At 41.8% G+C, this 24,933-nt stretch overlaps 1 protein-coding gene across 1 annotated transcript in view; it reads left to right on the top strand.

The window, feature by feature from the left end:
- RAB2A (RAB2A, member RAS oncogene family) overlaps nt 1-24,933 on the top strand; it is an 82,116-nt gene that overhangs the window by 26,776 nt on the left and 30,407 nt on the right. Inside the window, exons 3-4 of the mRNA XM_084618091.1 lie at nt 476-543; nt 23,676-23,758. Coding sequence (XP_084474217.1) covers nt 476-543; nt 23,676-23,758 — 151 coding nt within the window. The remainder of the gene's footprint in view (nt 1-475; nt 544-23,675; nt 23,759-24,933) is intronic.

Genomic DNA, 24,933 nt, shown 5'->3' with positions numbered 1-24,933 from the left:
GTGTATATTCATTTTTGAGTACGGTTGTATGTTTATCTTTAATTTCCTCTGTAAGCCTAAACAGACACATAGGTGTGTTTTTTTTGTTTGTTTGTTTTTTTCACCCACTTGAACTAAGGAAACAAACACCTTTTTATTAAGTCTTTTGGAAGATTTAGAAAAAGCAGTGTACATTTAAAGCAGTAAAGGCAATATAGGAAAACAATTAGAGCAGTGGTTCTCAACCTATTGTGGGCTGTATATGCAGCTCTCTGTGTGGCCCTGAGAATGTCCGATGAGCTATAGCTGTGTGCTGATTGGGCCATGTGTTAAGAACCACTGAACAAGAGTATAATATAAAGTAAAAGTGCACTGCAAGGTTGCCTCCTATGGTTACAAAGTTGAGTTAAGTCTACCCCACCTGTTCTAATTTCATGTTGGATAGATTTTTCCCATTTGGGTAGTAACACTGTAACTCTTAAAATCTCCTCTTCAGGTGTAGAATTTGGTGCTCGAATGATAACAATTGATGGAAAACAGATAAAACTTCAGATATGGGATACGGTAAGCAAAATAAAAATGAGTTCTTTGTATATACATTTAAATGTGTTTATTTTCTGTAAAGATTAAATATTCACTGGTTCCTCTAAATGTTTATATTCAAAGTACTTCTTAAAAATTGTGCCGTTTCTTCTGTTAAATGAATTTAGCACTGTAACTCTCAGGAACAAAGTCAAAATGCTGTGAGAAGATGGGAAGGAATAGAAATCTGTAATAAGTACTTGTGTTAGGTATAAAATGTATCTCTAGCTGTACCTCTGAAGCATGTTGTGGTGTTGTGAACCTTTCATGGACATGAAATATATTTTTCCTGTGTATTTAAGGAGAGATGCTGCATTTTTAATATTCAATTTTATTTCATTATGAGAATAACCAATTTAATTACAACTGAGTGTTTGTTTTTTAACTGTGGAGTTTCCTCCACTGCTTGATTGTGTCCAGGAGGTGCTCAACAATTTTTTTTTAAACTTATACTTACTACTGATAATGGATTTTTCTGTCTCCTTCCTTTCCCACCTCTCATATTTGTGATGGCCAGACACGTGGCCCTTACTAAGTTCAAGTTTCCTCATTTGGTTAAACTTTTTGTTAAATGTGAATATTTCCAGCATTCATATGTTTATTTTTTTTATTTTCTATTTGAAATTTGTCAAAATATAACTTCAGTTACTTTTTCCTGAATTTGTGTTGTTCAGGGGTTTATTTATGGTGACAGTGAGTTAAAAACTGCACTCAGTTTAAGGTCCCATATTTTTCTAAGTCTGTAAGAAATAAGTGATTTGAGAATCTTTGTTGCATAAACTAGATAATGAGAAAAACATCTTTCTTTTAATAAATCCCCTCCTGTTCTTGGAGCTTGTGGCATCAAACCCAACATTTTCCTGTATTTCCAAATAGAGACTCTCCAACTGAATAGTGTATGTATGTATTTATCACCTTTTTAAAAAAACAGTGAATTTCTGCAAGAGAAAGCATAACCACCACAAATGTCTCCATTCATGGGACCCATAGTGGGATTTTTTTTCTTAATATACTTTGCAAATGCTCTGGGTTTGGATGGAAATGCCTGTGCTGGCTTTGACAGGTCAGTTAATTCAAGTTCTAGTTTCTTAAAATCAATTAGTAACACTTTAGTTTTTTAGTAGCATTAGATAAAGTTCACCAACAAAAAGACTAAGTTAACACACATATAAGCGTCTTCATTCTGTGAACCAGTTTTTGTGATCTTCCTGTAAATACCTCCTTAAAATTCTTCACCTATTTTGTGGTATTTTCTTCCTCTTCTGTTGGTACTATGGACTACCAGAAAGTGTTCTGTAGACCATAGTATGAGAACTCCTACTCTATTGCCTTGGACTTACTTCTGAACTTGGGTAGCTACAGGTTTATATCTAAATATTCTGGCTCAAGTTATGGCTGTAGAAGGCTCTGAATTTAGTTAGTGTAATTCTGCTTTATAACTTATACAGTCGGTATAAAGAAACTACACTGAGAGTTTGGAGTGGGGCAGGCTTAGGCCAGGGGACAGGTATAGTTGTGAATCCACTGGCTATTAGGGCCCTACCAAATTCATGGCCATGAAAAATGTGTCACGGACTGTGAAATCTGGTCTCCTCCCATGAAATCTGGTTGTCTGTGTACTTTTACCCTATACTATATAGATTTCAAGGGGGAGACCAGTATTGATCAAATTGAGGGTCCTGACCCAAAAGGAAGTTGCGGGGGGGGGGTCACAGGATCATTTTAGGGGGGTTGCGGTATTGCCATCCTTACTTTTGTGCTGACTTCAGAGCTGGGCAGTTGGAGAGTTGCGGTTGCTGACTGAGGGCCCAGCTCTGCAGGCAGCAGCGCAGAAGTAAGGGTGGCACTACCATACCATACCATGCCATCCTTCCTTCTGCACTGCTGCTGGGGGTGGCTCTGCCTTCAGAGCTGGGCTTCTGGCCAGCAGCTGCTGCTCTGCAGCTGCCCAGCTCTGAAGGTAGCACCAGCAACAGTGCACAAGTAAGGGTAGCACTACCACCTCCCCCAGTCCCTGCTTGCGCGTGCGCACACACACACGTGCACACACAGACACACACACAATAACCTTGCGACCCCCCCCCAACTCCTTTTTGGTCAGGATCCCTACAATTACAACACCATGAAATTTCAGATTTAAATAGCTGAAATCATGAAATTTATAATTTTTTAAATCCTACGACTGTGAAATTGACCAAAATAGACTGTGAATTTGGTAGGGCCCTAACTGTAAGTTTATTTTGTCTTTAACCTGAGTTCAAAAGGGGAGTAGTCTGTACCTTCAAATAGTGTTTTTTTTCCCAACACACAGCCTGTGTGCAAGGACCAGTGTCTGAACCACAATGAGGGTTTACAGCTAAGTTGTAATCCACATTTCACCTATAAGTATCTCCATCCCAGCTATCTTTTGAGAGAGCCTCTAACTTTGCATTCACATATGTTTTGGTTATACAGTGGATGCCATCCTGATGAAGACAACTTTTGGTTATTAGCAACGTTTTCCCAAGAACCAATTCTGTCCCATTGACTTGAACATTAATAGAGTTTGGATATTAGCAACTGTCGTGCTGCTTATTGACAACTTCTTTGGAAGAGGGGTTCCACTAGCAATTAATTAATTGTCTCTGAGTCTGCAGCCTGGAGATGGCAAGAAGAGGAACTGTGCAGCCTTGTGGCCCCCCCTCAGTGTCCTCGTTCCCCATGGAAAGTCCTAGCTGCAGGCAGGTTTACAGGGCTGCAGCCAGCAAAGAAAGCACTGGGACATGCCAAGCTGGGCCCGTCAGTGCCAGGGCAGGGTGCATTCCAGAGAGTGCAGAGAGACGCATAGACTTTAAGGTCAGAAGGGACCATTATGATCTTCTAGTCTGACCTCCTGCACAACACAGGCCACCGATTCTCACCCACCCACTCCTGTAACAAACCCCTGACCTATGTCTAAGCTATTGAAGTCCTCAACTCGTGGTTTAAAGACTTCAAGGTGCAGAGAATCCTCCAGCAAGTGACCCGCCTCACTCTGCAGAGGAAGGCGAAAAACCCCCAGGGCCTCTGCCAGTCTGCCCTGGAGGAAAATTCCTTCCCGACCCCAAATATGGTGATCAGCTAAACCCTGAGCATGTGGGCAAGACTCACCGTCCAGGCACCCAGGAAATAATTCTCTGTAGTAACTCAGATCCCACCCTATCTAGTGTCCCATCACAGGCCATTGGGCATATTTACTGCTAATAGTCAAAGATCAGTTAATTGCAAAAATAAGGCTATCTCATCATACCATCCCCTCCATAAACTTATGAAGCTTAATCTTGAAGCTAGATATGTCATTTGTCTCCCATGCTTCCCTTGGAAGGCTATTCCAGAACTTCACTCCTCTGATGGTTAGAAACCTTCGTATAATTTCAAGTCTAAACTTCCTGATGGCCAGATTATATCCATTTGTTCTTGTGTCCACATTGGTACTGAGCTTAAATAATTCCTCTCCTTCCCTGATATATTTATAGACAGCAATCATATCTGTCCTCGGCCTTCTTTTGGTTAGGCTAAACAAGCCAAGCTCTTTGAGTCTCCTTTCATAAAACAGATTTTCCATTCCTTGGATCATCCTAGTAGCCCTTCTCTATACCTGTTCCAGTTTGAATTCATGCTTCTTAAAGATGGGAGACCAGAACTGCACACAATATTCCAGATGAGGTCTCACCAGTGCCTTGTATAACGGTATTAACACCTCCTCATCTCTACTAGAAATACGTCGCCTGATGCATCCCAAGGCCACATTAGCTTTTTTCACATCCGTATCACATTGGCGGCTCCTAGTCATCCTGTGATTAACCAATACTCAGAGGTCCTTCTCCTCCTCTGTTACTTCCAAGTGATGCGTCCCCAGTTTGTAACAGAAATTCTTGGTATTAATCCCTAAATGCATGACCTTGCACTTTTCACTATTAAATTTCATCCAATTACTATTACTCCAGTTTACAAGGTTATCCAGATCTTCCTGTAGGATATCCCAGTCTCTCTCTGTATTGGCAATATCTCCCAGCATCATGTCATCTGCAAACTTTATTAGAACATTCCCATTTTTTATGCCAAGGTCAGTAATAAATTAAATAATATTGGTCCCAAAACCAATCCCTGAGGAACTCCACTACTAACCTCCTTCCAGCCTGACAGTTCACCTTTCAGTATGACACGTAGTCTCCCCTTTAACCAGTTCCTTATCAACCTTTCAATTTTCATATTGATCCCCATCTTTTCCAATTTAGCTAAATAATTCCCCATGTGGAACCATATCAGATGCCTTACTGAAATCGACGTAAATTAGATCCACTGCGTTTCTTTGTGCCAAACCAACCTGATCTCCTCCTTTTGAGAAGGTAACATTTTTTGACAGTCTACCTTTTGTAAAGCCATGTTGTATTTTGTCCCAATTACCATTGACCTCAATGTCCTTATCTACTTTCTCCTTCAAAATTTTTTCCAAGACCTTGCATACTACAGATGTCAAACTAACAGGCCCGTAGTTACCCGGATCGCTTTTTTTTTCTCTTTTTTAAAAATGGGAACTGTGTTAGCAATTCTCCAGTTATACGGTACAACCCCTGAGTTTACAGATTTGTTAAAAACTCTTGCTAATGAGCTTGCAATTTTATGTGCCAGTTCCTTTAATAGTCTTGGATGAAGATTATCAGGGCCCCCCAGTTTAGTCCCATTAAGCTGTTCGAGTTTGGCTTCTACCTCGGATGCCGTAATATCTACCTCCATATCCTCATTCCCATTTGTCATCCTACCATTATCCCTAAGCTCCTCATTAGCCTCATTAAATACTGAGGCAAAGTATTTGTTTAGATATTGGGCCATGCCTAAATTATCCTTAACCTCCACTCCATCCTCAGTGTTTAGCGGTCCCACTTTTTCTTTTTCTTTTCTTCTTATTTATATGGCTATGGAACCTTTTACTATTGGTTTTAATTCCCTTTGCAAGGTCCAACTCTACATGGCTTTTGGCCTTTCTCACTTTATCCCTACATGTTCTGACCTCAATAAGGTAGCTTTCCTTGCTGATCCCTCCCATCTTCCACTCCTTGTAGGCTTTCTGCTTTTTCTTAATCACCTCTCTGAGATGCTTGCTCATCCAGCTTGGTCTACAATTCCTGCCTATGAGTTTTTTCCCCTTTCTTGGGATGCAGGCTTCTGATAGTTTCTGCAACCTTGACTTGAAGTAACTCCAGGTCTCCTCTGCCTTTAGATCCACAAGTTCTTCAATCCACTTCCCTAACTAATTTCCTTAATTTTTTAAAGTTAGCCCTTTTGAAATCAAAAACCTAGTCACAGATCTATTTTTGCTTATCCTTCCATTTAGTTTGAACTGAATTAGCTCATGATCGCTTGAACCAAGGTAGTCCCCTACAACCATTTCTTCTATGAGGTCCTCCCTATTCACCAAAACCAAATCTCAAATGGCATCCCCTCTTGTTGGTTCAGCAACTACTTGGTGAAGGAATCCATCAGCTATCGCGTCCAGGAAAATCTGAGCCATATTATTATTACGAGCACTTGTCCTCCAGTCTATATCTGGGAAGTTAGTCTCCCATGATCACACAATTACCATTAGTATTTACTTCATTAAAAACATTGGAGGTCTCTATCCGTATCCAAATCGGATCCCAGTGGTCTATAGCACACCTCAAGTGCTGTTCCAGTGGAGTCTGTGATAGCTTTCTTCCCAAATGTGATTTTTGCTGTCACAGGGGAGTCTGTGATTTTCTTCACCAATGTGATTAAGACAGACTCTGTCTTATCCATTCCATTGCTTCTCATTTCTTTACAGTCTACCTCATCATTGATATACAATGCTACTCCACCACCTTTGCCTTTAGTTCTCTCTTTCCTAAACAGCACATACCCTTCAATACCTGTACTCCAGAGAGAGAGACAATGGAAAGCCCTGGGAGCCCTTGCCGGCAGCCTCCCCTTCCAGTCTGTAATGCTGGATCTCCGTCAGGGGCTCTCCTGGCATTTGGGCTGCAGCCACCTTCTGTGCTGTTGCCCTGCCTCCAGGCTTTCACTTAATGGCAACTTTCAGAGAATGGCAACTTTTTGCTGGCAACCGAGAGGTTGCTAATAACTGGCATCCACTGTAGTTGTAATATAGGTTCAGTGTCTGAGAGAGCAGATGTTCCTGTTTCAGAAACTGGCTGTACACCTCCACAATGAAAGAAGATTCTTTCCAATTCCTTCAGTGGTGTTGTATCTTCTTGTGTTCATCAGGAATTTCTCCAAAGTTCCCTTGTATGTGGCAGCAATAGAATTAAACCAGGTCCTTGCTTAAGATGTGGCTTTAGGTGGAAGAAGAGGGGAAAATGTTTCCTGTTGCCCTTATCAGGACTTCATGACCTTTAAGGAAGCTAAAATTGCTTCTGCAGATAAGTGTAGGCTTTATTTAAAACCTGAAGACCTCAACAGTGTTCATGTTTTCACACAGTGATCTCAGTAGTAAACAGGAAAAGCTTTTGGTTTCTGTGACTTAAAGGAGATCTCTTTAATATGTTCAAAAGGATGGATTTTAACTTCACAACCTCAACATAATAAGCACAAGTGTATCTAATTTAGGATGGGAAGAATGGGGACTGGATTTTGCACTTGGATATCTTTATCCCTCTAGAAATCCAAACTGTTTTTTTGAGATAAGGATCTCAGATTTATTTATTTTTTTTCCTCCGGCTGAGAATAGCTCATCTTAATTAGCCTCTTACAGTTTGTATGGAAACTTCCACCTTCTCTGTGTGTGTGTGTGTGTATATATATATATATATATATATATATATATATCTTACTAAACGTTCCATTCTATTCATCCGATGAAGTGGGCTGTAGCCCATGAAAGCTTATGCTATAATAAATTTTAGTCTCTAAGCCCTGGTCTACACTGGGGGGATTAATCTAAGTTACGCAACTTCAGCTATTTGAATAATGTAGCTGAAGTCAACATACTTAGACCTACTCATTGCGGTGTCTTCGCTACGGTAAGTCGACTGCTGCCGCTCCCCCGTTGACTCTGCCTGCTCCTCTCAAGGTGGTGGAGTACAGGAGTTGACGGGAGAGTGCTCGGGGATCAATTTATCATGTCTACACTAGACAAGATAAATCGCTGCCCCTTCCCCCCCCCCTCGATTTGGCGGGTAGTGTAGACATACCCTAAAATGCCACAAATACTCCTGTTCTTTTTGCAGATACAGACTAACACGGCTGCTACTCTGACACCTGAGAATGCTGAGGATTATTCTGAAATCATATGTTACTTTCTAGGTACTAAAAAGTGTCCTAAAAAGATAACTTTATCTGTGGACAATTCAGCAGCTATTTGTTTTACAAATCTTTAGGAAAAAGCTCACTCTTATGATAAATGTGTGTCTTGAATAACTTTGCAGGTAAGTTAAATTGCTTTTACACAGGTTTTCTGAGAATGCCCTGAATTAGTTGGAAGTGAATCAAGTTTTTCTGGAATAAATAATTGCAAGGTGGATCAGTCATTTACTCCTGGTGGAATTCTGTGCCAAAAAATTAAAAATTCTGTGCACAATATTTTAAAATTTTGCATATTTTATTTGTCAAAATTAACATAATATAATCATGGCAGTTTCAATTATTTTCGTAATTTATTTCAGAATACCTGTCAGCAAGTATATCTGTAACAATACAGACCAAAAAAAAAAAGATTCAGGAAATGTTTTTTGACAAATAGATTCCTTACTAGGCAAATTAATAAAGAACTTTGAGTAATTCATTTAAACTACAATATCGAAAGGTATTCCCCACACCCCTCAGAAGCAGTGCAAAGGCTTGGGGTAGTCCGGGGTAATGGAGAACCTGAGGGAAAGGGAGTGAACCTAGAGGATTGTTGGGTGTGGGTGGGAAGTATGGAACAGGTTTTTTGCAGGGGAGGGAGCGATTGTTAGGGAGTTGGGGAGCCTTGCCCATGCTGACCTGACTGACTTCTAGCTTCTCCCATTCAGTCAGGCACATTTGCCCCTGTCCCCATGTGGCCCTGCAGCCCCCCTTCCATTCAGCCCTTGGCTCAATGCTGTCACCCCAATAGCTCCTGAGTCCATGCCCCAGTTTATTGCCCCACTAGCCCTTCTGAACCCCAGCCTGTGCCACCTAACCTGGTTCCACAAGCAGGGTGCTGTAATGGCCATAGCTGGCTGCTGGCCGTTACTGCCAGTCAACTGGCTGCTGGCTGTTCTGGCACCACAGCAGCCTCTAGTGGGAGAAAGGCAGAATTGCAGCACTTCTTTGGAAGAATCTATTTTCTGCCCAGAAAATCTGCGCTGAACATGAATTCTGTGCATGCGCAGAGGTCAGAATTCCCCCGGGAGTAGTCATTGCATGAAAGTGTGGGCTTGTGTGTGGTTGGATTCTATAATTTATTTACACATCTTGGGTGTAAAATTTCAGAAAATATTGCAGAACTACAGTTTAAGGGCACATATTTGTCTCCCCTTTCACTCCATCTAAAATATTGTATTGCACAGATCATACTTTAAGAACTGTTCCAAAGTGGCAGCCAACTTGGATATCCTTTTGCCCAAATTTCATGGGCTAGTGCTTATCTTTAGATTTACACACACAAGTGAACTGAGAGCTTATAAAATGTGTGTAAATTAAATTAATGATAAAATCTCAGTTACGAATAGATAATATTTGCAGTTAAAGGTCACGAACTTTCACTATGTCTTGTAAAGTTTGTATAACTTGTAGCACAAAGGGACCCCACTACTGAATGGGGCCACTTCGCTACTGTAGTACAAACAAGTAAGTCACTTATGTCCAATATAATTTTTTTATGCATTATATGCCACAAATCAGAAGATAAAGCTTTCTACACAAGAAAAAAAATATAGCAGTGGCACAATTTAAATTTACTGAGGAAACTAGTAATTTGAGTGTGTCCAGCATCTTGTATTTCTAGTGTCCAAAAACTTGATTACTGAGAAGAAAAGGGTCTTTGATCCTTACTGACAGCAGTCTGATTGGAAGTAGCATAGGCTTGTTTGCACATATAAGGCCAAGCAATAAGATCCATTTATAGTCTCCGTGCAGTATGCATTATGCACTGTGCAGTATGGTTGACGACAAGCATCTTTCTGGGGCAATAGGAAGGTTAAGTTTCACCGCTGAGCAGAGGGCCAGCATATGTCTAGTGCACCACTTATATCCCACTTAAATTTTCAAAATAGAACTTAGGTGGGACTTAGGGAAGGATTAGTGAATGACAATTTGAATTGTTTAAGAACACTTTACTAGATATCCAAAAAGCCATAATCCCAAAATCAAGCTAGGCGGCCAGGTGTAATCGGGAAATAAAGAAAGCTATAAAAAATATTTTTAAAAAATAACAAATGGAAGAAAGGGGAAGTTGATTATAATAAATATAAATCAGAAGCTAGAAATTGTGGGAAATTGATAAGAGAAGCCAAGGGACACAACGAGAAATCTATGGCCAGCAGCTTTGAGGACAAAAAGGAGGAGTTCCTTTAAGTATATTAGGAACAAAAAGAATCCTAACTATGGTATTGGTCCATTGCCATAAGGATAAGGTAGAATTATCAATAGTAATGCAAAAAAGGCTGAAGTGTTCAATAAATATTTCTGTTCTGTGTTGGGGGGGCAGGGAGAAACAGATCATGTTGTCCTATATGATAGCACTCTTTCTATTCCACTAAAACAGCAAGGAGTCCGGTGGAACTTAAAGACTAGCAGATTTATTTCGGCATAAGTTTTCGTGGGTAAAAAAGCATTTTTTCAGGCAAGATGCCACACATTAAATGGATAAAAGCTGGCTAACTGATAGGTCTCAAAATGTAAATGGGGAATCATCATCGAATGAGTGTATTACTAGAGGGGTCCTGCAGGGATTGTGGTTCTTGGTCCTATGCTATTTAACATCCTTATTAGTGACCTGGAAGAAAACATAAAACCATCACTGATAAAGTTTGCAGATGACACACACATTGGTGGGTTGGTAAAAAATGAAGAGGACAGATCACTGATTCAAAGTGATCTGGATTGCTTGGAAAATTGGATTAAAGCAAACAGTATATATTTTAACATGGCCAAATGTAAATGTATATATCTAGGAACAAAAAATGTAGGCCATACTTACATGATGGAAGACTCTATCCTCAGAAGCAGTGATTCTGAAAAAGATTTGGGAGTTGAGGTGGATAATCAGCTGAACGTGATCTTGTAATGCAACACTATGGCCAAAAGGGCTAATCCAGTCCTTGGATGAATAAACAGGGGAATCTCGAATATGAGTAGAGAGGGTATCCCTCTACTTGGCACTGGTGCAGTTGCAGTTGGAATACTGATTCCAATTGCAGCGTCCACAAATCAAGAAAGATGTTGATAAATTGGAGAGGGTTCAGAGAAGAGCCATGACAACGATTAAAGAATTAGAAAATATTCCTTATAATGATAGACTCAAGGAGCTCAATCTGTTTAATTTAACAAAGAGAAGGTTAAGGGGTGACTTGATAATAGTCTGTAGATATGTATGTGGGAACAAATATTTAATAATGGGGTCTTCAGTCTAGCAGATAAAGGTATAACATGGTCCACTGGCTAGGAGTTGAAGCTAGACAAATTCAGTCTGGAAATAAGGCTTAATTTTTTATTTTATTTTTTTAACTGAGAGTAATTAACCATTGGAACAATTCATCAAGGTACATTGTGGATTCTCCATCACTGCCAATTTTTAAATCCAGATTGGATGTTTTTCTAAAAGATATACTCTTGGAATTATGTTGGGGAAGTTCAGTGGCTGTACTATGCAGGAGGTGAGACTAGATGATCACAGTGGTCCTCTCTGAGCTTGGAATCTATGAGTAGGTGTTGTGCAGGCCTTCTGCGCAGTGGTGAATTTAACCCTGCTCTTGGAGAGTTTTTGCCTGGGCTTATTTTAAGCCATGAGGATACATTTTCAGCCTCATAACTATATATATGAAATTATAACTTGTAACATTACTATAACAACAATTACTATAATATCACGATAGCAACAATGCTTGGTGCATCATGAGCCTTCCGCAGACACCCAAGATGACAAACTTTGCATTGGATACCACACAGTCATTTTACAAGGATGAACATGGGGATGCTGGGTGTTTCCCCGAGGTACAGAGCGTCACAGCGTGGTAAAGTTCCTACAGCGTGGGGGAGAAACAAGGCAGCTCTGCCAAGGAGCTTTCGGCAAAGGATTGCAGAATACCTATGGGAAAGTTTCCTAGAGATTACTATGGAGGATTCCCAGGACATCCCAGTGTACATTAACAAACTTTTCTGCCTGGCTCCCACAGGCTGTATTGTTAATTTCTGACCCTTATCCCTCCTCTTCCATGTAACAAAGTAAATGAGAGCTCAATCTCCATACACTATGCAGTATTAAAGTAGAATGAGCACTTACTGGAGTTCCCTTCTCCTGAATCGTGTGCACCAGAGCTGGAGTGCTGGGACTGGCTTGACTCCTCTGAAATCAAAAAGAGGTCCTGATTTGCCATGTCACCAGATGACCCTGTTGACTTTTGTCGACAAAACTGACAAGGCCTGAGTCAGTGGGGCTGTGACAGCAAGGCTGCAAAGGGTTCCCTGTGCTGCACCTAGAGCCTTTCAGAAGCAGGGTAGCTTCCCCCATGGCTGGGGGGTCGTCCTCGCAGTCCTAGCCAGGGATCTCAGCTCTATCCGAACCTCTGTATTATTCAAATCCCTTCCTTGTACTCCAGCATGAGATACGTGCTGTGGAGGTTTGGATAATAGGGTTTTGGATAAATGGGAATATACTGTATTGGCTTTTACAAGGAGCCTGATTAATCCTATTTCTTTGTCTATTCTATATGAATGTATAATATAGTGTCAGACCCGTTTTTAATTTTGGATTCAGCTTCCAGTCTGCTGTTTTCATAAATGTCATTCGTGGCATCATAAATAGTTAAACTCAAATTGGTCCCACCAGATCAGACTTGCAAAGTAGTAACATGAAGTCTTTTTTATAAATGTCTGAATCAATGTATTTAATATAAGGTTATTGGAAAAATGTAAAGCTTATTTTATGGCTGCTTAATAAACACTGCTTTTCTCTTTACTTTTTTTTTTTTTTTTTTTTTTTTTTTTTGCTGGTATCAGGAAGCCTTAACATGTATGTGTTTGATTAGCAGGGCTTAAAATTATGCATATTTAAAAATCAATTGTAGACCATTTTATTTGGTATTCTATGTGTATCTACCTGCTATTTTGGCCTTCTGCAGAAACACATTTCAAAAAGTACGATATTTGATGCACGCTTTTTTTAGAATAAAAGACATTACTTATTAAAGAGCAAAATCATACATTTAGATTTATATGCAATTAATTGTCTTCTCTATAGAAACTTATGTATCCACTCTCTTATTCTATGTAGGGTGAAAAGAAACTACATTTAGGTAGAGTGTTGAGAACATATATATGAGGGCATGCTTGATGTAATGCTGATTATTGTGCCCTCAAACAAGTATTAAGTACTGAGCTGTAAATTCACTCATCACCTCTGTCAGGTGGTGGTGGTAATAACTAGGGTTGATTATTTGTGGCAAAAAATGGCAAAAGTGATGACTATTCTGGCAATAAAATAAAAGTATAGACTATTGTGGCTTTTTTCTAAGGGGAAGTCCTGGTGCATGATATTTTTCATGAAGGGAAATTATGATACATCATCAGATATTTGACAATAAATGTTTACAATAACTTCAAAACCCATGTGCTGTATGTACATGGAGCCAAATTTGTAAAACTTCATAGAGCCACTTGCTCAGTAGCAGGCTAGACAGGGTGACCAAGACTACGATTTTTCAGGGGGGTGGGGGGGAAAAACCTGTCATGTTTTTTGTGATGGCATTTATGATCGTGGCAAACAGGCAACCTTAATGTAGTAGTATCTGTGGCAAATGCCTAACCATATCAGAATAGCATAAATACGGTCTGATGTGATTTCAGCATATCGCATGCAGTACTTTGGAACACTGATATTTCTGTTTGTGAGGAAAATTTTTTTGAGTAGATACAGACATGTATTTCACTTAAGGATGCGTGTGCCCAGCACACAGGAGCCAGAGACTTTTGCCTAGCACTACCTGGAGAGGGTCAGCACTCGTACCTCGTGGCTGTGGCCCCTCCCCTGGGTATATATGAGGCAGTGCGACACTGATTCCCCTCAGGGTGGCGCACACACACTCTCACACAATGTTGCTAAGGAGTCTTTTTCACTCAGCTCTCTCCAACCAAGTCAGTGACTACCAACATTTCTCTTCTGGGTTTGGGGGAAATGGGGCACATCTGGACTCGTTGAGGGTGCAGGGCTTGTGTCCAGAACAGGAAGCCTAACTCCATACCAACGTGTTGGAACCTTGGGCCATCCACAGTGCACGTTGTGCCTTCTGGGACTACATCATACACTCAGTGGTTCGCATACTCACAAACTATCAAAACAATGTACCATGTGAACAAGCAGGGATAACATTCCATGTTACTGTGTCTGGAGGCAGTCAACCTGTGTCAATGTTTTTGCATCAAAGATGACAACATTCCAGTAGCAATCCGTTTGCCAGGAATGTAAAATCATCTTGCAAACCATCTCAGCCACGAGTGGTCCTTGAAGTGTTCTCTGGGTCGTCTTTGCAACGTGGGGCATCCCCATCATCAACCTGTTTGTGACGAGGGAAAACAAAGTCATCTATTCTGCTCCCGGAGAGGTCTCAGTCCAGGCTCCCTCTCCAACAGCTTCCACTGCAGCTGGCAGTGGGCTCTTTTGTATGCCTTTCCCCCTATTCCGATCATTCTACAGGTCATCCTCAAGCTCAAGGCGGATCAGGCCAAAGGTCATCCTCGTTGCTCAAGTGTGGCCAAGACAGTACTGGTTCTCAGACCTCCTTGCTCTATCAGTTCAGCCTCCCGTACTGCTTCCTGTCCGTCCCAACCTCCTCACTCAGGACCATGACTGCACTCTCCATCCTGCGATCAGCTCCCTGCACCTTATGGCATGTATGCTACATGGTTGAATGAAGAGGAGCAGCAGTGCTGGGTGGCTTTCCGACAAGTTCTCCTCAACAGTAGGACGGTCTACTTAGTGAAGTGGAAGAGGTTTTTGGTGTGGTCTTGACCTGTGGGATCCAACTGACAGGGCTCCCATCCAGGACATATTGGAGTACCTGCTATGTCTTCAGAAATCGGGCCTTGCTCTCAGTTTACTGAGAGCGCATTTGACAGCGGTATCTGTGTTCCACCCTCGACTTATTTTTTTTTCCATGCCATGTGGACAAGATTTCTGAAGGGCAGAGTGGATTTGATTTAAATCACTAGTCAGGAAGACTCGATTTAATCATGGATTTCTATATAAAAGTGTATTCTTGTTGGTTGTTATAACCTTAATACATATTCTTCACAACTCCGAGATAGATGAGACCCAAACCTGGGTCTCTTTTATGGCCTGCTTCCATTATAGGTTTTCCCTTCTAGTGAGAGAATGGTATGGTAGATCTCAAATCAGTGAAGGCTACACTCAGAAAGACCTCAAGACTTCTGGAATATGCTGCTCAGACAGTTTCCTTTTTGTTTCTACTGCCTGTCCCTCCCCTCTCACATTTATCTCCAGTCTTCTTCTCATTGTCCAGATCTATTCCGCCCCCAACAATCTTTTATTAACTGAACTTTCTGGAAGTTTGCGCTTTTAGCCCTGGTCTACACTACGAGTTTAGGTCGAATTTAGCAGCAGTAGGTTGATTTAACCCTGCACCCATCCACACGACCAAGCCTGTTTTGTCGACTTAAAGGGCTCTTAAAATCAATTTCTGTACTCCTCCCTGGCGAGGAGTTTAACGCTAAAATGGACCTCGCTGGGTCAAATTTGGTTAATGTGGATGCAACTCGATAGTATTGGCCTCTGGGAGCTTTCCCACAGTGTTCTATTGTGACCACTCTGGACAGCACTCTCAACTCGGATGTACTGGCCAGGTAGACAGGAAAAGCCCCAGGAATTTTTGAATTTCATTTCCTGTTTGGCCAGCGTGGCGAGCAGATCAACACAAGTGACCGTGGAGTCCCAGAATTGCAAAAGAGCTCCAGCATGGTGGTACTGGATCTGATCGCTGTATGGGGAGAGGAATCTGTGCAGGCAGAATTCCATTCCAAAAGACGAAATGCCAATATATTTGCCAAAATCTCCACAGGCATGTTGGAAAGAGGCTACAACAGGGACACTCAGCAGTGCTGCGTGAAAGTTAAAGAGCTGAGGCAAGCCTACCAAAAAACAAAGGATGCAAACGGTCTCTCTGGGTCAGAGCCCCATACATGCCGCTTCTATGATGAGCTGCATGCAGTTGTAGGGTGGGCCCCTACCACTACCCCATCACTGTCCATGGACCTCTGTAAGCAGGGAGTCTCATGCAACAGGGATGAGGATTTTGTGGATGAGGAGGAGGTTGAGGATAGTGCACAGCAAGCAAGCAGAGAATCCCTTCTCCCCGGCAGCCAGGAACTGTTTATCACCCTGGAGCCAATACTCTCCCAGGGTGGGCTCCCGGACTGTCATAAATATAAAGGGAAGGGTAAACCCCTTGGAAGTCCCTCCTGGCCAGGGGAAAGCTCCTCTCACCTGTAAAGGGTTAAGAAGCTAAAGGTAACCTCGCTGGCACCTGACCAAATGACCAGTGAGGAGACAAGATACTTTCAAAAGCTGGGAGGAGGGAGAGAAACAAAGGGTCTGTGTGTCTGTCTATATTCTGTCTTGGCCAGGGATAGACCAGGAATGGAGTCTTAGAAGTTTTAGTAAGTAATCTAGCTAGGTACGTGTTAGATTATGATTTCTTTAAATGGCTGAGAAAAGAACTGTGCTGAATAGAATAACTATTTCTGTCTGTGTATCTTTTTTGTAACTTAAGGTTTTGCCTAGAGGGGTTCTCTATGTTTTTGAATCTAATTACCCTGTAAGGTATCTACCATCCTGATTTTACAGGGGGGATTTCTTTATTTCTATTGACTTCTATTTTTATTAAAAGTCTTCTTGTAAGAAAACTGAATGCTCTTTCATTGTTCTCAGATCCAAGGGTCTGGGTCTGTGGTCACCTAGGCAAATTGGTGAGGCTTTTTACCAAACCTTGTCCAGGAAGTGGGGTGCAAGGTTTTGGGAAGTATTTTGGGGGGAAGGACGCGTCCAAACAGCTCTTCCCCAGTAACCAGTATTAGTTTGGTGGTGGTAGCGGCCAGTCCAAGGACAACGGGTGGAATATTTTGTACCTTGGGGAAGTTTTGACCTAAGCTGGTAAAGATAAGCTTAGGAGGTTTTTCATGCAGGTCCCCACATCTGTACCCTAGAGTTCAGAGTGGGGGAGGAACCTTGACACGGACCATGAAACCGGAGAAGGCACCTCTGGTGAGTGTACCTTTGTAAATATAATACAGGGTTTAAAAGCGTGTTTAATGATTAATTTGCCCTGAAGACTTGTGATGCATTTGCGGAAAGTATAGCTACTGGAAAAGTCTGTTAACGTGTCTGGGGATGGAGTGGAAATCCTCCAGGGACATCTCCATGAAGCTCTCCTGGAGGTACTCTAAAAGCCTTTGCCATGCAGTGGAGGGAGGCCTATTCATGCTGAGCTGTTCACGTTTGGCTGAGAGGGATCTTCCCTGATACTAGCCACGCAGTTGGGGTGGGGGGGTGGGGCGTGGTGAAGCACATGTGCTATGTAATGTGAATTGCTTGATTTAGTGTGAAGTAGTCTTCCCTTTGTTCTCTAAAATGTATCTTTTTAAATACTACTCTCCCTTTTTTTTCCTCCCATAGCTGTAAATGTTTCTACGCTCCCCCTATCATCTCCGTCCCAGAGGCTAGGGCAGATTAGAAGGTGAAAAAAACGCACTCACGATGACATGTTCTCAGAGCTCATGCAGTCCTTTTGCACTGAAAGAGCTCAGCAGAATGCGTGGAGACAGACAATGGCAGAGTCCAGGAAAGCGTTAAATGAACATGTTGAGAGGAGGGAGGAGCACACTAAGAGGAGGCAGGATGCAATGCTGATTCTAATGGGGGAGCAAACTGACGTGCTTAGGTATCTGGTGGAGCTGCAGGAAAGGCAGCAGGAGCACAGACCGCCGCTGCAGCCCCTCTATAACCACCTGCCCTCCTCCCCAAGTTCCATATCCTCCTCATCCCGACGCACAAGAACATGGGGGGAGGCTATGGGCACCCGGCCACTTCACTCCAGAGCATTGCCCAAGCAACAGAAGGCTGGCATTCAATAAGTTTTGAACTGTAGTGTGGCCTTGTCCTTCTCTCCTCCCCTCCCCTCATCCATCACCCCACCCGGTGCTTCCCTCCTCACCCGCTCCTCCTGGGCTACCTTGCCAGTTTTCCCCCTATTTGTGTGATGAATTAATAAAGAATGCATGATTTTGAAACAATAATGACTTTATTGCCTCTGAAAGCAGTGATCAAAGGGGGGAGGTTGGTTGGCTTACAAGAAAGTAGAGTCAACCCAAGGGGGTGGGTTTTCATGAAGGAGAAACAAACAGAACTGTCACACTGTAGCCTGACCAGTCATGAAACTGGTTTTCAAAGCTTCTCTGATGTGCAGGGCGCCCAGCTGTGCTCTTCTAATCGCCCTGGTGTCTGGCTGCCAAGGGATTTTCCGACCCCTCCATAAACATCTCCCCTTACTCTCACAGAGATTGTGGAGCACACAGCAAGCAGCAATAACAATGGGAATACTGGTTTTGCTGAGGTCTAACCTAGTCAATAAACTGCGCCAGCAAGCTTTTAAACTTCCAAATGCACATTCTACCACCATTCTGCACTTGCTCAGTCTATGGTTGAACTCCTTACTACTGTCCAGGGTGCCTGTGTATGGCTTCATGAGCCACGGTATTAAGGGGTAGGCTGGGTCCCCAAGGATAACTATAGGGATTTCAACATCCCCAGTGGTAATTTTCTGGTCTGGAAAGTAAGTTCCTTCCTGCAGCTGTTCAAACAGACCAGAATTCCTGAAGATGCGAGCGTCATGCACCTTTCCCAGCCATCCCACATTGATGTCGGTGAAACATCCCTTGTGATCCACCTGTGCTTGCAGCACCATTGAAAAGTACCCCTTGCGGTTTATATACTGGCTGCCTTGGTGGTCTGGTTTCAAGATAGGGATATGCGTTCCGTCTATCCCCCCCACAGTTAGGGAACCCTATTGCAGCAAAGCCATCCTCTATGACCACATTTCCCAGAGTCACTACCCTTGATACCAGCAGCTCAGTGACTGCGTTGGCTACTTGGATCACAGCAGCCCCCACAATAGATCTGTCCACTCCAAATTGATTCCCAACTGACCGGTAGCTGTCTGGCGTTGCAAGCTTCCAGAGGGCTATCGCCACTCGCTTTTCAACTGTGAGGGCTGCTCTCATCTTGGTATTCTTGCACTTCAGGGCAAGGGAAAGCAAGTCACAAAGTTCCATGAAAGTGCCCTTACTCATGCGAAAGTTTGGCAGCCACTGGGAATCATCCCAGACCCGCAACACTATGTGGTCCCACCAGTCTGCTTGTTTCCCGGGCCCAGAATCGATTTTCCACGGCAGGAATCTGCCCCATTACCAGCATGATGTCCAAATTGCTAGGGCTCGTGCTTTGAGAGAAGTCTGTGTCCATGTCCTCATCACTATCGTGATCGCGCTGTTGTCACCTCCTTGCCTGCTTTTGCAGGTTCTGCACGTACTGCAGGATAATGCATGAGGTGTTTACAATGCTCACAACAGGAGCGGTGAGCTGAGCGGGCTCCGTGCTTGCTGGGGTATGTTGTCTGCAGGAGAGCAGAGTTACAGCGGAAGTGGTGGATGATGACAGATGCCACGAGAATAGATATTTATACAGAACGACGAGAGGACCTGCAAGGTGGATTCATGGCACCAGGAGGGCAGAGTTGCAGTGGAAGCGGTGGATGACTATGACGGTTAGCAGTCCTACTGCACCGTCTGCTAACCGCAGTATGGCATCTGCACGGAAAAAGGCACGAAATGATTGTCTGCCATTGCTTTCACGGAAGGAGGGGCGACTGACGACAGGTACCCAAAACCACCCGCGACAATGTTTTTGCCCCATCAGGCATTGGGAGCTCGACCCAGAATTCCATTGGGCAGCGGAGACTGCGGGAACTGTGGGATAGCTACCCACAGTGCAACACTCGGAAAGTCAACGCACACCATAGTACTGTGGACGCACTCTGCCAACTTAATGCTCTGGGGGGTGGGACGACAACACAGTCGACTGTACAAAATCGTTTCCTAAAAATCAACTTCTATAAATTCGACCTAATCTCATAGAGTAGACATGCCCTCAGAGAGAGGTAAGGGACTGACTGTGTGTATGCAAATTTGCAGAGGGACTATAGGGTTGAGGTCTGTTATTTGTCACCTCTATATATCTTTTTTTTTATTTATTTTAAAACATTTTTGCTGTTAACAAGCATGTTCTCTCTGGAGACACAAATCCACAGTTTGAGAACTGCAAAGCTAAGCCTCTCTGATGGTATCTTCTAGACTTAGCACTGAGTCCCATTGAGTAGATAGAAAGATTATTTAGGTTAATCTATACACAAGCCGCTGGAACCCCATAAGATTGGGTCCCCCCTAATCCATTAACTATTGGAATTCATTTACAAAACTTTTCTTAAACATTACATGAATATATTGTCTCATACTATAGAATTAGAATGTATAATCCATATTCCATGATGAGATATCTTTGAGCTATAATGTATCTTAATTAAAACTGTCTTTAGATAGGGTTTTTTTCCCCCCCTCAAAAAGCATTTTATCAAAAAAATCTGATTTAAATTAAAAAAATCTGTGGGATTTTTTTTATTTTTATTTTTTTTATCATTGATTTTTTATCCACCCTGCTGAAGGGGCTTCTCTCCTCACATCCTCCAGTCTAAGAAACAGTTCCCTTGTGAGACATGAACACAGTCCTGGCAGCTCTGATGGGCCCTTCCTCCAGGCCCCTTGCGGCCTGCCCACTGTCCCTCCTGTCTCAGAAAACCATGTTCCTGATTGCTATCACTTTGGAAAGAATGGTGTGAGAGTTGCAGGCCCTAATGGCTGAGGCACCTTATACTCATTTCCCCAAAGACAAGATAATGTGATGACCACACCCAAAATTTTTATCCAAGGCAGTCTCTCAGTTGCATCTGAATCAAGCATTGTATTTACCTGTGTTTTTCCCTAAGATGGACTCTTCCCCAGAAGAACAATGCCTTCATGCTCTGGATGTCAGGGGATATCTAGCCTTTTACCTAGACAGGAGCAAACCATTTTGTGTTTCTCCTTGCTTGTTTGTGGCAGATGCAGACCGCATGAAGAGGCAAGCAATCTCTGCACAGACAATCTCTAGATGGATACTGTCTTGTATCAAGGCTGCATATGAGATAGCTTTGGCTATGCCTCCTCATTGCACACGGGCTCACTCCACAAGAGCACATCAATAGCGTTCCTCAGTGACGTTTTCATACTGGACACTTGCTGAGCAGCCACGTGGTCATCCATGCATCCGTTTAGGGACCATTATGCTATTTCTGCATCTTCCATGCTGATCCAGGTGTAGGGATTGCAGGGCTGCCCTTCCAATTGCAATAAACTCCAAACCTCTCTGGATTCGGGTACTGCTCGCAACTCACCTAGTTGAAATACACGCCTGCATCTACTCAAAGAAAAATAAATGGTTGCTAACTGTAACTGTGGTTCTTCAAGATGTACTCCATGACCCACCCTCCATCCATCTGTGTGGAGTCTCCTCTCAGGCTTTTGGTGCGAAGCAACTGAGGGGGATCAGAGTGGCACCACCTCATATAGCCAGGGGAGGAGCTACAGGCATGTGGTGCAAGCACTACTCCTCAAAGGGCACTGCTAGGCAAAAGTCTCCTACTCGGCACACTGGCACGAACACACCTCAGTGGAATAAACGTCTACGTCACATCTCGAAGAATCAGTTACAGTAAGTAACCCATTTTTTACCAGTGTGAGAGTTTGAAAACTATTCACTTGCTCGGAAAAACAAAAATTATATTTGTAGAATTCATGGAGCGTCTGGGTTTTGGAACTAAGGACAGAGTTGTAAAACCTTATTGGCATCCTGTCTGTAGTACATATAAACTTGAACAGCGTACGGAGAGTAGCAGTTTTTAACTTTGTAAAGATGTATGTGTGGGCATAGCACCTGAAAAGTGGCTAGAGTTCTGTTTGATACAAGTGTTCCAAGAAAGCAATTTAAAAAGTATAATTTTAAGTGTGTGTCTGTGTGTGTGTTTTCCCCAGTGTGCTTAGGGCATAAGCTTTTAATAAACTGTTTGTTACTGGTTAGCCTGGAAGGTCATAATGTTATTCGAGAAACCCATGTACACCACAGCAAAACTCTGCTAAAACAAAATATTCTTAACAATGTGTGTGGGTTTTGATTTTGTTTTCTTTAAAGATTTAATATTATGGATTCTTTTGTAGAGTAGATATGGCCTATGTCACTCTTGCTAGTGAACTCTTCCTGATTCAAGAGGGCCTTTCTTGGAAGATAAGCTTATTCAATGGGAGTAAGTTCCTTGCAGATCCAGTAGGCATATCTGGCAGAAGCCTCTCTTTTTCGATAAAATATCATGTATGCTTAATATTGTTTTCATTTTTCAAAAATCATTATCTTAATTTCAACTGAGTAACAATATTTTACTACCTGTGGGGCCTTCTCCACATAAACGTTAGTATGTCCTAATCCTACTCAGTGGCATTTTCTGACATCACTGGAAGACATATTGTACTATGTGGCTTAGAATTAGAGGTGAACGTTTCACATCTCAGTATTTATAATAACATGGTTGTCAGATGCTGGTGAGCATTTCTCTTGGGAAATGGGGGAAGGGAGCTCAGAGTCTGCTGCTGTGAATTTCTGCATTTTCCAGGAGCTGAATCTTGATTAGGCCTACTCTTCTGTCCATTGAACCTGTTTAACTTTCTGTAAATTGTTTACTTACTGTACAGGTGACTAACTACATTTGTCATTAGTTCCCTTGCCCTGAAGAATTTAATACTGTCATATATGCAGAAATGGATCTCTACAAATAGAAATAGTACAGGTGAATCTTCTCTGAAAGCTGCATGATGACACTCCCAAGGGGTTAGGGACATTTTGGTCTGCGCAAAGGGGTAAAAATAAACTGGAGAATCTTTCACGATGACCACAAATATCAATCGGTGGGCCACATCACTTGTGCAGAGATACCTTTGTAACAGAAATTCTTATCTACAAAAAAGAGAAACTGCCTAATATATGCAGGATCTCTGGTGTTTGTTTCACCAGTGGGTATGAAGATGACTCTTACATCCTGTTGCCTTTTGGCAAGCATTATATATCAAATAGAAAGGAAACTGATTAAGTGGAGAGCAGAATGATATGAAATTAAATTCTGAACCATTTTCTGTTTTTCATAATAAAATGATTACTGAAAGAATTCCATCTGAAGACTGTTGAAAGCTGGCTGCAGTTTATGATATAACGGATAAAATCTGCATCCTTGGCCTTCCAACAACCTTTACACCAGCAGATGGTGGGCGTAAAGATGTCATTCATCATTTATTTACAATGGGCTTTATTTATTCTAGTGTCAACAGCTGCCCCAGGGAGCGGGTTATTGAATTCAAATGTGAAGCTCTGGGTTATTTGCTTCCTTTCAAATTTGTCTTCAGAGCTTAGTTGCTAGGAGTCCATTCTGTGTTCTAATAATGATTCATGTATTGTGAAGCCATTCAGTAAATTGGGTTGTCAGGGATTGCCAAAAAAGGTTTAGAGGTCTTGTTCCTGATCTTTCTTTCTCTCTCTTTCTTTTTTTATTAATGACATTCTGCTGTAGTCATCTTCTTATATGTGACTTTTTTCTTTCCAGAACTAGTGAGGTTTTGTTCCCCAAGCCCTCCCCACTCCCACCCCAAAAAAACCCTCAATGTAATTAATAAGTTGGTAGCTTTCGTCACAGATGGTAATTTAATAAATGAAATAACTGTACTTTGTTTTCCTACAGGCAGGGCAAGAGTCCTTCCGTTCCATCACAAGGTCATACTACAGAGGGGCAGCAGGGGCTTTACTAGTATATGACATTACAAGGTGGGAAACTTACTGAAGGACATCAGAAATATTTTAGAATGTACAATTAGATTTTTTTTGTCTGTAGAAATGTTATTGATACGTTTAGATGTCAGTGAGTAAAATAAACTGAAATACAAGCCACGCAAAAACTGTAATAAATGGAGTATTAATGTCACCTGGTTTAAATGTTGAAAAGTTAAGAAATGTCAAGTGAAGGTTGAACCTTATCTCTGTACCATATGGTCTTTAATTTCATGATTTACTTTTTTTTCCTCAAATACAACACGTATGCACCTGGGATCCTAGGTGGGCTTGTACTTGGGTGGCTAACCTTTGTTGCCATCTGTGTTGCCACAACTTTACGCCTATTTTTAGTGAGCTATCACAATCAAAACTAGCTCAGGTATACCTGCATGTGTTGCAATCATGTCTCCTATGCAGTATATCCTTAGAAGCCCCGCAGGATGTATAATCAAATAATTTCCAATTATGGAATTTACATATGCTGTGTGCTCATTTATTGCAAACCAATGGAGTTTCCAAGTTAGGGAGAGTAAAGTGCTTGTCAGTAGCTTTTCTTTTGCCCATTTCTTTTTTTTAACCCAGAAAACTAGGAAATTAGGACTGTCAATCACAGTTAACGCAAGTGATTAACTAAAAACAAATTAACTAGATTAAAAAAATAGTTGTGATTAATCACAGTTTTAATCACACTGTTAATAGAATACCAATTTAAGTTTATTATAAAAATTTTTGGATGTTTTACTACATTTTCAAATATATTGATTTTGATTACAACACAGAATACAAAGTGTATGGTGCTTACTTTCTATTATTTTTTTTATTACAAATATTTGCACTGTAAAAAAGATAAACAAAATAAATAGTATTTTTCAGTTCACTTCATACAAGTGCTGTAGTGCAGTCTCTTTATCCTGAAAGCGCAACTTTCAAATTTAGAATGATTTTTTTTTACATAACTGCACTCAAAACCAAAACAGCATAAAACTTTAGAGCCTACAAGTCCATTCAGTCCTATTTCTTGTTCGGCCAATCGCTAAGACAAACAAGTCTTATGGAAGATAATACTGCCCACTTCTTATTTACAAGATCTTATTTACAAGGTCACCTGAAAGTGAGAACAGTCATTCGCATGGCACTGTTATAGCTGGCAGTGCAACGTATTTACATAC

Source organism: Lepidochelys olivacea (genome assembly GCF_965140295.1).
Source record: "Lepidochelys olivacea isolate rLepOli2 genome assembly, chromosome: 2".
In the NCBI taxonomy this organism is placed as follows: Eukaryota; Metazoa; Chordata; order Testudines; family Cheloniidae; genus Lepidochelys; species Lepidochelys olivacea.
Note: the sequence above shows the minus strand (reverse complement) of the source record. Positions and strands in the feature narration are given on the sequence as shown.